Raw genomic sequence first — 12,747 nt, 5'->3', positions numbered from 1 at the left:
AGTATTGCAAATTGTCAAAGATGATTTAATTACAACCGTCAGAACGTTCCATATTTTCAGCGCGCATTCCTGTCCTTCTGGATTGTGTAGCTCCGAAGGCAAATGGGAGTTTCCAGGAAGTAGCCATATTGGAAGCGCAATCAAGCTTGTTCCACTGTGTCAGCTAGTTTACAGAGAGAGTGAGACGAGGGCAGTTTCCTTTCGCCCAGATCGGCATTAAAACGCATACATTTCGCACCATGGCTGCTACGGACGTAGACATATTTTCTGTAAGTACACACTGATATAATGTTCCGCCTATGAGTAATATACAGAATTATAAAGTACATTCTAATTATTCCTGGAAGTGTGGACTATCAATAGGGATTCACGTTGGTTGGTCCTGATGGGGTTCTGCTCAGGACATGGATTATTCATTATTTGCGAGCTTCTGAATGAATAGGCCTACATATGGGCCGTCGATAGTTAATACCGGCAGTATAAATGTGCATTAGTATCATTCCTCATTGAGTTGCATCAACTGTTTATTGGTGCTCTACCACCGTATGGCACAGACAATTGTAGTTTTCCCAAAGTCTCCTATGTCAAGCATTTAGCCTACCCCACACCAGCTACAATGTAGCAACATTGTTTTACTAACCATTAGTTGGTTTTATGTTTTACATGGTTCCTTATGAAAAACAAAGGTGTTGACTTGTGGTTACATTGTAACTTCCTGTTTAAGCAGTCTAAAATGATGCTTATAGGCTAACCAACGTACTTAACTATGTCAACGTTGTGATGGAGATTTAACTGCTATTTACAGCAAGCCAGTCTAATAATTTGAAGTAGAAAACAAGGTTGGCATCTTTCTGTTCAGTAATTCAAAATACTCAGAACATAGCCATTTTGATGATTTTTTTCTCCACTTTATTTTTGTTCATCGTTTAATTTAACCTTTTATTTAACTAGGCAAGTCGTTTAAGAACAAATTATTATTTACAATTACGGCCTACCCCAGCCAAACTGGGGCACTCTGTTCATCGTGACTGGTTTTTGATAGTGAGGATGTCTGGTTGAACACAGCAGGGTGCACATAGCTATGGGAAACAATCAATGTGTCCAAACAAAAGGAGTAGATCGATTGTATTCTACTATAGAGATCTATTTTGGCCTTCATTTTTTTATTTGTTATTTTACAAGTAAGTTGACTAAGAACACATTCTCATTTGCAGCAACAACCTGGGGAATAGTTACAGGGGATGAATGAGCCAATTGTAAACTGGAGATTATTAGGTGACTGTGATGGTTAAATTGGGAATTTAGCCAGGATACCGGGGTTAACATCTCTACTCTTAGGATAAGTGCCATGGGATCTTTAATGACCTCGGAGTCAGGACACCCGTTTAACGTCCTATCTGAAAGACGGCACCCTACACAGGGCAATGTCCCCAATCACTGCCCTGGCACATTGGGATATTTTTATTTTTTTAGACCAGAGGAAAGAGTGCCTCCTACTGGCCCTGCAACACCACTTCCAGCAGCATCTGGTCTCCCATCCAGGGACAGACCAGGACCAACCCTGCTTAGCTTCAGAAGCAAGCCAGCAGTGGTATGCAGGGTGGTATGCTGCTAGCTAGCTAGCTAGGAAGGAAGGAAGGAAGGAAGGAAGGAAGGAAGGAAGGAAGGAAGGAAGGAAGGAAGGAAGGAAGGAAGGAAGGAAGGAAGGAAGGAAGGAAGGAAGGAAGGAAGGAAGGAAGGAAGGAAGGAAGGAAGGAAGGAAGGAAGGAAGGAAGGAAGGAAGGAAGGAAGGAAGGAAGGAAGGAAGGAAGGAAGGAAGGAAGGAAGGAAGGAAGGAAGGAATACTGACCCCTAATAACATCAGCTGTATCATGAGGCCTACATGATATTCTTGCAATTAGAGCCACATTGATTGTTGCTTATGAGCTTTATTGCCACAATATTCCTTGGAACTTAACTTCATTTTGCTTTAAATTTGTCTAATTATGGCTTTAGTGATGCATATGATACTAGATTCAATGATATATGAAGTACCACAAGTTAGTGTGAGATTTTTGACATGAGACAATCTCTAAAGAAAATCATCCGCTTAGAAAACTGGTACCATTATTGTCTTGGAAATTTACTATTTATTTGACACTCGTATGTATATCCCCATGATGTTTGAAACAGTCTCTGGATAAAGATTGTGAGGACAGCTTCTTGTTGTTGGGTCATCAGTCTTATATTTACCACAGGACAGTCTGGAGGCAGGGCTGTCACATCCACTGTCGGAAAACATGGATTATTTCAGGCTGTGTTTATTGGGAGTCAGTGATCTGTGTTGTCCTGTGGAGGCCACCACTCCCCCTCTGATGTTATAGCTGCACATGTACTCTAATGAAAATGTGCTTTGTGACCTGCGTTATAATTCTCTCTATTTGTATTTTGTGACACCTACAGATTGGTGTGCTTCTGTCTCATAAAATGGCCTCTGCTGGCTCCTGTCTTGTTTCTGTTTTTCCTGTTGGGCAGAGGCGTGTGACGGGAGACAGACTGAGAAGTTGCTGCCAGACAGACAGCTCTGTGCACGAGTGTGTTTGATCAAAAGAAAATATGGACTTCTCTTCTCTCTCTTTCCTTGGATGCCTGGTGCCATGCGATGACCACAATCTTAACCATCTACATATGTACTGGCAAAAAATAAAACACGTGTTAAGATTTCTCCATTAGACTCAGTGCCAGTAGCAGTAGGAGCAGCAGCAGTAGTAGCCTTGTGGTTACAGTGTTGGGCCAGTAACCGAAAGGTTGCTGGACTGAATCCCGAGCTGACAAGGTAAAAATCTGTCATTCTTCCCCTGAGCAAGGCAGTTAACCCACTGTTCTCTGGGCGCGAAGACGTGGATGTTGTCTATGGCGGCCCCCCGCACCTCTCTGATTCAGAGTGGTTGGGTTAGTCAGTTGGATAACTGACTAGGTATCCCCTTTCCCCTAGTAGTAGCAGTAGCAGCAGCAGTAGTAGCAGTAGCAGCGCTAGCAGTAGCAGCGCTAGCAGTAGTGGCAGCACTGGTAGTAGCAGCAGCAGCACTAGTAGTAGCAGCACTAGTAGTAGTAGTAGTAGCAGCGCTAGGAGCAGCAGCAGCACTAGTAGTAACAGAAACACTAGTAGCAGCACTAGTAGCAGAAGCACTAGTACTAGTAGCAGCAGTAGTAGCTGCACTGGTAGTAGTAGTAGCTGCACTAGTAGTAGTAGTAGCTGCACTAGTAGTAACAGCACTAGCCGCCGTAGCAGCAACAGCACCAGTAGTAGCAGCAGCAGTAGTAACAGTAGTAGCAGCAGCAGTAGTAACACTAGTAGCAGCAGCAGTAGTAACACTAGTAGTAGCAACAGCAGTAGTAACACTAGTAGCAGCAGCAGTAGCACTAGTAGCAGCAGCAGTAGCACTAGTAGCAGCAGCAGCAGCAGTAGTAGCACTAGTAGCAGCAGCAGTAGTAGCACTAGCAGCAGTAGTAGCACTAGTAGCAGCAGCAGTAGTAGTAGTAGCAGCAGCAGTAGTAGTAGCAGCAGCAGCAGCACGAGTAGTAGTAGCAGCAGCACAGCAGCACTATTAGCAGCAGCAATTTCAGCACCAGCACTAGCAGCAGCAATTTTAGGACTAGCAGTAGCACCAGTAGTAGCAGCACTAGCGGCACTAGTAGTAGCAGCAGCGGCAGTAGTAGCAGCAGGACTAGCAACAGCAGCAGCAATGTCAGCACTAGCAGCACTAGCAGTAGCAGCAATAGCATTAACAGCAGTAGCAGCAGCATAGCAGTAGTAGTAGCAGCAGCACTAGTAGCAGTAGTGGTAGATGCAGCATGAGCAGTAGTAGTAGCAGCAGCAGTAGTAGCAGCACTAGCAGCAGCAGCACTAGCAGCAGCACCAGCGTAGTAGTAGTAGTAGTAGCAGCAGCAGCACAAGCACTAGCAGCAGCACTAGCTGCAGCCGCACTAGCAGCAGCAATTTCAGCACGAGCAGTAGTAGCAGCAGCGGTACTAGTAGTAGTAGCGGCACTAGTCGCACTAGCAGCAGTATTAGTAGCAGCAACACGAGCAGCAGCCCCACTATCAGCAGCAATTTCAACACTAGCAGCACTAGCAGTAGCAGCGCTAGCAGCAGTATTAGTAGCAGCACTAGCAGTATTAGTAGCAGCAGTATGAGCAGCAGCAGCACTAGCACTAACAGCAGAATTAGCAGTAGCAGCACTAGCAGTAGAGGAGTAGTAGGAGTAGTAGCAGCAGCAGTAGTGGGTGTAGCAGCAGCACTAGCAGTAGTAGCAGCACTAGTAGCAGTAGCAGCGCTAGCAGTTCTAGTGGTAGCACTAGCAGCAACAGTAGCAACAGCACTAGTAGTGACAGTAGCTGGGGTTACAGCTGGAGTGACAGTAGTAGTAGTGATGGTGGTGGTGGTAGTAGTAGTAGTGACAGTGACAGTAGCAGTAGTAGTGACAGTAGCAGTGACAGCAGCAGCAGCAGTAGCTGGAGTGACAGTAGTAGTAGTAGTAGTAGTGCCAGCAGCAGCAGTAGTAGTGGTAGTAGTGACAGTGACATTAGCAGTAGTAGTGACAGTAGCAGTAGTAGCTGGAGTGACAGTAGTAGTAGTATTAGTGACAGTAGTAGTATTAGTGACAGTAGTAGGTGTTGTGACAGCAGCAGGTGTAGTGACAGCAGCAGTAGCTGGAGTGACAGTAGTAGTAGTAGTGACAGTGGTACTAGTAGTGACAGCAGTAGTAGTAGGAGTATTGACAGTAGTAGTAGTAGTAGTATTGACAGCAGAGGTAGTGGCAGTAGTAGTGGTATTTGTAGTAGTAGCGGCAGCAGTAGTAGTAGCGGCAGTGGCAGCAGTAGTAGTAGTGGCAGTGGCAGCAGTAGTAGTGGTGGTAGTAGTAGTGACAGCAGTAGTAGTAGTATTGACAGCAGCGGTAGTGGCAGTAGTAGTGGTATTTGTAGTAGTAGCGGCAGTGGCAGTGGCAGCAGTAGTAGTGACGGTAGCAGTAGTGGTGGTCGTAGTAGTGACAGCAGTAGAATTAGTAGTAGTGACAGCAGTAGAATTAGTAGTAGTGACAGCAGTAGGATTAGTAGTAGTGACAGCAGTAGAATTAGTAGTAGTGACAGCAGTAGAATTAGTAGTAGTGACAGCAGTAGAATTAGTAGTAGTGACAGCAGTAGAATTAGTAGTAGTGACAGCAGTAGAATTAGTAGTAGTGACAGCAGTAGAATTAGTAGTAGTGACAGCAGTAGAATTAGTAGTAGTAGTAGCAACACTAGAAGTAGTAGCAGCACTGGTAGTTGTGACAGTAGTAGTAGTAGTTGTGACAGTAGCAGCAGTAGTAGTGGCAGTAGCTGGAGTGACAGTAGTATCAGTAGTTGTGACAGTAGTAGTAGTAGTAGTGACAGCGGTAGTAGGGGCAGCAGTAGTTGTAGTGGTGGTAGTAGTAGTGATGGCAGCAGCAGTGGTGGTAGTAGTAGTGACAGCAGTTGAAATAGTAGTAGTGACGGTAGTATCACTAGTAGTAGTAGTAGCAACACTAGCAGTAGTAGCAGCACTGGTAGTTGTGACAGTAGTAGTTGTGACAGTAGTAGCAGTAGTAGTGACAGCAGCAGTAGTAGCAGCAGCAGTAGCTGGCGTGACAGTAGTAGTATTAGTGACAGCAGCAGCAGGTGTAGTGACAGCAGTATCAGTAGTAGTGGCAGTAGTAGTAGTGACAGCGGAAGTAGTAGTAGTAGTAGTTACAGTGGTACTAGTAGTGACGGTGGTACTAGTAGTGACAGTGGTACTAGTAGTGACAGCGGGAGTAATAGTAGTGACAGTGGTACTAGTAGTGACAGCGGTAGTATTGACAGCAGCAATAGTAGTAGTATTGACAGCAGCAGTAGTAGTATTGACAGCAGCAGTAGTAGTATTGACAGCAGCAGTAGTAGTATTGACAGCAGCAGTAGTAGTATTGACAGCAGTAGTAGTAGTATTGACAGCAGTAGTAGTAGGAGTAGTATTGACAGCGGTAGTAGTAGGAGTATTGACAGCGGTAGTAGTATTGACAGCAGCGGTAGTGGCAGTAGTAGTGGTATTTTTAGTAGTAGCGGCAGTGGCAGCAGTAGTAGTGGCAGTAGTAGTGGTATTTGTAGTAGTAGTGGTATTTGTAGTAGTAGCGGCAGTGGCAGCAGTAGTAGTAGTGGCGGCAGTGGCAGTGGTGGTAGTAGTAGTGACAGCAGTAGAATTAGTAGTAGTGACAGCAGTAGAATTAGTAGTAGTGACAGCAGTAGAATTAGTAGTAGTGACGGTAGCATCACTACTAGTAGTAGCAGCACTGGTAGTTGTGACAGTAGTATTAGTTGTGACAGTAGTAGTTATAGTATTGACAGTGGTAGTAGTAGTGACAGTAGTAGTAGCTGGAGTGACAGTAGTAGTGGTGGTAGTAGCAGTAGTGACAGCAGTAGTGACGGTAACAGCACTAGTAATAGGGACAGTAGTAGTAGTTGTGACAGTTGTAGTAGCTGGAGTGACAGTAGTAGTGGTGGTAGTAGCAGTAGTGACAACAGTAGTAGTAGTGACAGCAGTAGTGACGGTAACAGCACTAATAGTAAGGACAGTTGTAGAAGTAGTGACAGTAATAGTAGTAGCTGGAGTGACAGTAGTAGTGGTGGTGGTAGCAGTAGTGACAGTAACAGCACTAGTAGTAGGGACAGTAGTAGTAGTATTGACAGTAGTAGTATTGACAGTAGTAGTAGTGACAGCACTAGTAGTAGGGACCGTAGTAGTAGTATTGACAGTAGTAGTAGTGACAGTAGTAGTAGTAGTAGTAGTGACAGCACTAGTAGTAGGGACAGTAGTAGTAGCATTGACAGTAGTAGTAGTGACAGCAGTAGAATTAGTAGTAGTGACGGTAGCATCACTACTAGTAGTAGCAGCACTGGTAGTTGTGACAGTAGTATTAGTTGTGACAGTAGTAGTTATAGTATTGACAGTGGTAGTAGTAGTGACAGTAGTAGTAGCTGGAGTGACAGTAGTAGTGGTGGTAGTAGCAGTAGTGACAGCAGTAGTGACGGTAACAGCACTAGTAATAGGGACAGTAGTAGTAGTTGTGACAGTTGTAGTAGCTGGAGTGACAGTAGTAGTGGTGGTAGTAGCAGTAGTGACAACAGTAGTAGTAGTAGTAGTGACAGCAGTAGTGACGGTAACAGCACTAATAGTAAGGACAGTTGTAGCAGTAGTGACAGTAACAGCACTAGTAGTAGGGACAGTAGTAGTAGTATTGACAGTAGTAGTATTGACAGTAGTAGTAGTGACAGCACTAGTAGTAGGGACCGTAGTAGTAGTATTGACAGTAGTAGTAGTGACAGTAGTAGTAGTAGTAGTAGTGACAGCACTAGTAGTAGGGACAGTAGTAGTAGCATTGACAGTAGTAGTAGTGACAGTAGTAGTAGTAGTGACAGCAGTAGTGACGGTAGCAGCACTAGTAGTAGGGACAATAGTAGTAGTTGTGACAGTAGTAGTTATAGTATTGACAGTGGTAGTAGTAGTGACAGTTGTAGTAGCTGGAGTGACAGTAGTAGTAGTGGTGGTGGTAGTAGCAGTAGTGACAACAGTAGTAGTAGTAGTAGTGACAGCAGTAGTGACGGTAGGATCACTAGTAGTAGCGGCAGTAGTAGTAGTAGTTTTTTTTTAAACGAGCTGGTGCACACCCAGAAAAAATAATTTGTGTGGAGGTTCTGACTAACGGTGAATAAACTACAAACTATCAAAATAAAGTCGCACACTCCGTATAAACTCCCAGCAATTTAATGGATATTTACCAACGTTTCGGCATCACTGTGCCTTCCTCAGGGCAATGTCATGAATACTTGAACCAGGTTATGTAGACAAACAGTGCAATTAGTGCAACCAATGACTAGTGAGGGGTGTGTCATAATTATTAACTTAATTAAAATGAATTAGTGAAACTGTTAAAATAAATAGTATATGGCATATTAAATATTACACTATTGTTATCATATAGAAACATAATGGAATACTTTACATCATATTAGCATCAACATACATTGTTTCATTCAATTTCACATAATTTCGTATTTCATTTCATATTTGTTACATGTAATCTTTTGGTTCAGCGCTAATGTAATGTATAATGAGCATCATCAAACAGGGGGAACATATTAGGTGTAGTAGTGACATTAGTAGTCTTAGTAGTAGTAGTGACAGCAGCAGCAGTAGTAGTTGTGACAGTAGTAGTAAAGACAGTAGTAGCAGTAGCAACACGAGTAGTAGTGACAGTTTATGTGATGGCAATTTGCATATACTCCAGAATGTAATGAAGAGTGATCAGATGAATTGCAATTAATTGCAAAGTCCCTCTTTGCTTTGCAAATGAACTTAATCCCCCAAAAACATTTCCACTGCATTTCAGCTCTGCCACAAAAGGACCAGCTGACATGTCAGTGATTCTCTCGTTAACGCAGGTGTGAGTGTTGACGAGGACAAGGCTGGAGATCATTCTGTCATGCTGATTGAGTTCGAATAACAGACTGGAAACTTCAAAAGGAGGGTGGTGCTTGGAATCATTGTTCTTCCTCTGTGTACCATGGTTACCTGCAAGGAAACGTGCTGTCATCATTGCTTTGCACAAAAAGGGCTTCACAGGCAAGGATATTGCTGCCAGTAAGATTGCACCTAAATCAACCATTTATCGGATCATCAAGAACTTCAAGGAGAGTGGTTCAAATGTTGTGAAGAAGGCTTCAGGGCGCCCAAGAAAGTCCAGCAAGTGCCAGGACCGTCTCCTAAAGTTGATTCAGCTGCAGGATCGGGGCACCACCAGTACAGAGCTTGCTCAGGAATGGCAGCAGGCAGGTGTGAGTGCATCTGCACGCACAGTGAGGTGAAGACTTTTGGAGGATGTCCTGGTGTCAAGAAGGGCAGCAAAGTTTGCATGTTCTTCACAAAGAGGGAAACAGATGCTACTGAGCCAGATGTCTATGTGTCAGGGGAGAAGCTCCAGGTGGTATCCGATTTTAAGTACCTTGGCATCATACTTGATTCCAACCTCTCTTTTTTAAAAAGCATGTGAAAAAGGCAATTCAAATAACCAAATTCAACCTAGCTAATTTCCGATTTATACGAAATTGTTTGACTACAGAGGTAGCAAAACTGTACTTCAAATCTATGATACTCCCCCACTTAAAATACTGCTTGACTAGTTGGGCCCAAGCTTGCTGTACAACATTAAAACCTATTCAGTCTGTCTACAAACAGGCTCTCAAAGTGCTTGATAGGAAGCCCAATAGCCATCATCATTGTCACATCCTTAGAAAGCATGAGCTCTTGAGTTGGGAAAATCTTGTGCAATACACCGACGCATGTCTTGTATTCAAGATCCTCAATGGCCTGGCTCCCCCTCCACTCAATATTTTTGTTAAACAGAAAACCCAGACATATGGCAGCAGATCCACAAGGTCTGCCATGAGAGGTGACTGTATAGTTCCCCTAAGGAAAAGCACCTTTAGTAAATCTGCATTCTCTGTGAGAGCTTCCCATGTCTGGAATACACTGCCATCAGACACACATAACTGCACCACATATCACACTTTCACAAAATGCTTGAAGACATGGCTAAAGGTCAATCAGATTTGTGAACATGGTCCCTAGCTGTGTGTTGCCGCTCTCCATGTTGTCTGTTGTCTGTAGCTTGTGAGGTGTGGAAACACTTGTTGCTTTTATGAATTTTGTCTTGCTGCTTTTTGTTTTATGTTGCTCTGTCTGTATGCTATGTCTTGCTTGTCCTATGTTGCTATGTCTTGCTTGTTCTATGTTGCTATTGTCTATATTGTAATTGTTTTTAATAACCTGCCCAGGGACTGCGGTTGAAAATTAGCCGGCTGGCTAAAACCGGCACTTTTACTGAAATGTTGATTAATGTGCACTGTCCCTGTAAAAATAAAAATAAACTCAACTCAAAGAAGCCACTTATCTCCAGAAAAAAAACATCAGGGACAGACTGATATTCTGCAAAAGGTACAGGGATTGGACTGCTGTGGACTGGGGTAAAGTCATTTTCTCTGATGAATCCCCTTTACGATTGTTTGGGGCATCCGGAAAAAAGCTTGTCCGGAGAAGACAAGGTGAGCGCTACCATCAGTCCTATGTCATGCCAACAGTAAAGCATCCTGAGACCATTCATGTGTGGGGTTGCCTCTCAGCCAAAGGAGTGGGCTCACTCACAATTTTGCCTAAGAACACAGTCATGAATAAAGAATGGTACCAACACATCCTCCGAGAGCAACTTCTCCCAACCATCCAGGAAGAGTTTAGTGACAAACAATTCCTTTTCCAGCATGATGGAACACCTTGCCATAAGGCAAAAGTGATAACTAAGTGGCTCGGGGAACAAAACATCGATATTTTGGGTCCATGGCCAGGAAACTCCCCAGACCTGAATTCCATTGAGAACTTGTGGTCAATCCTCAAGAGGCGGGTGGACAAACAAAAACCCACAAATTCTGACAGTGTCCAAGCATTGATTATGCAAGAATGGGCTGCCATCAGTCAGGATGTGGCCTAGAAGTTAATTGACAGCATGCCAGGGCAGATTGCAGAGGTCTTGAAAAAGAAGGGTCAACACTGCAAATATTTGGTTCTTTGCATAAACTTCATATAATTGTCAATAAAAGCCGTTGACACTTATGAAATGCTTGTAATTATACTTCAGTATTCCATAGTAACATCTGACAAAAAATATCTAAAGACTCTGAAGCAGCAAACTTGCCACCGCTGTAGAATTAGCAGTAGTGACAGTGGCTGGAGTGACAGTAGTAGCGGCAGTAGTATTGACCGTAGTAGTGGTAGCTGGAGTGACAGTGGTAGCTGGAGTGACCGTAGTAGTGACGGTAGCTGGAGTGACTGTAGATGAACTGACAGTAGCAGTAGTAGTGACGGTAGTAGTGACAGTAGTAGGACTAGTAGTAGTAGTAGTAGTAGTGACAATAGTAGTAGTGGCAGTAGTAGTGGTATTGATAGTAGTAGTGACAGTGGCTGGAGTGACCATAGTAGTAGGGACAGTAGATGCAATAATATTGGTGGTGGTGGTGGTAGTAGTAGTGACAGTAGTAGTGGTATTGATAGTAGTAGTAGTAGTAGTAGTAGTAGTAGTAGTAGTAGTAGTAGTAGTGACAGTGGCTGGAGTGACAGTAGTAGTAGTAGCAGTAGTAGCGGAAATAGTAGTAGTGATGGTGGTAGTATTAGTAGCAGCAATAGTATTAGTGATGGTGGTAGTGACAGTACTAGTAGTAGTGATGGCGGTAGTATTAGTAGCAGCAATAGTAGTAGTGATGGTGGTGGTAGCAGTAGCAGCAATAGTATTAGTGATGGTGGTAGTAGTAGTAGTGACAGTAGAGGTAGTGGCAATAGTAGTAGTGATGGTGGTAGTATTAGTAGCAGCAATAGTAGTAGTGATGGTGGTGGTATTGGTTTGCAGCAATAGTAGTAGTGATGGTGGTAGTATTGGTAGCAGCAATAGTAGTAGTGATGGTGGTGGTAGCAGTAGCAGCAATAGTAGTAGTGATGGTGGTGGTATTGGTTTGCAGCAATAGTAGTAGTGATGGTGGTGGTAGCAGTAGCAGCAATAGTAGTAGTGATGGTGGTGGTATTGGTAGCAGCAATACTAGTAGTGATGGTAGTGGTAGCAATAGCAGCAATAGTAGTAGTGATGGTGGTGGTATTGGTAGCAGCAATCGTAGTAGTGATGGTGGTGGTAGCAGTAGCAGCAATATTATTAGTGATGGTGGTGGTAGTAGTAGTAGTGACAGTAGAGGTAGTGGCAGTAGTAGTAGCGGCAATAGTAGTGGTAGTATTAGTAGTAGTGATGGTGGTAGTATTGGTATCAGCAATTGTAGTAGTGATGGTGGTGGTAGTAGCAGCAATATTATTAGTGATGGTGGTGGTAGTAGTAGTGACAGTAGAGGTAGTTGCAGTAGTAGTAGCGGCAATAGTTGTAGTGATGGTGGTAGTGACAGTAGTAACATTAGTAGCTGCAATAGTATTAGTGATGGTAGTAGTAGTGACAGTAGAGGTAGTGGCAGTGATGGTGGTGGTATTGGTAGCAGCAATAGTAGTAGTGATGGTGGTGGTAGCAGTAGCAGCAATATTATTAGTGATGGTGGTGGTGGTAGTAGTAGTAGTGACAGTAGAGGTAGTGGCAGTAGTAGTAGCGGCAATAGTAGTGGTAGTATTAGTAGTAGTGATGGTGGTAGTATTGGTAGCAGCAATTGTAGTAGTGATGGTGGTAGTAGCAGCAATAGTAGTAGTGATGGTGGTGGTAGTAGAAGTGATGGTAGTAGCGGCAATGATATTAGTGATGGTGGTGGTAGTAGTAGTGACAGTAGAGGTAGTTGCAGTAGTAGTAGCGGCAATAGTTGTAGTGATGGTGGTAGTGACAGTAGTAGCATTAGTAGCTGCAATAGTATTAGTGATGGTAGTAGTAGTGACAGTAGAGGTAGTGGCAGTGATGGTGGTGGTAATATTAGTAGCAGCAATAGTAGTAGTGGTGGTAGAAGTAGAGGTGATGGTAGTGGCAGTAGTATTATGGTGGTGGTGGTAGTAGTAGTAGTAGTAGTAGTAGTAGTAGTAGTAGTAGTAGTAGTAGTAGTAGCAGCAATTGTGGTGGTGGTAGTAGTAGTAGTAGCAGCAATTGTGGTGGTGGTGGTAGTAGTAGTAGTAGCAGCAGCAATTGTGGTGGTGGT

At 43.7% G+C, this 12,747-nt stretch overlaps 1 protein-coding gene across 3 annotated transcripts in view; it reads left to right on the top strand.

The window, feature by feature from the left end:
- The window catches only part of LOC109872752 (septin-8-A-like), a 49,943-nt gene continuing 37,196 nt past the window's right edge, over nt 1–12,747 (top strand). The window contains exon 1 of one of the 3 annotated variants that reach the window (XM_020464058.2): nt 1–269. In XM_020464058.2, coding sequence (XP_020319647.1) covers nt 240–269 — 30 coding nt within the window. In that variant the 5' untranslated portion in view covers nt 1–239. The remainder of the gene's footprint in view (nt 270–12,747) is intronic. The other 2 variants (XM_031807801.1, XM_020464059.2) reach the window with 2 other exon arrangements.

This window comes from Oncorhynchus kisutch, linkage group LG28 (genome assembly GCF_002021735.2).
Source record: "Oncorhynchus kisutch isolate 150728-3 linkage group LG28, Okis_V2, whole genome shotgun sequence".
Classification (NCBI taxonomy): Eukaryota; Metazoa; Chordata; class Actinopteri; order Salmoniformes; family Salmonidae; genus Oncorhynchus; species Oncorhynchus kisutch.
Note: the sequence above shows the minus strand (reverse complement) of the source record. Positions and strands in the feature narration are given on the sequence as shown.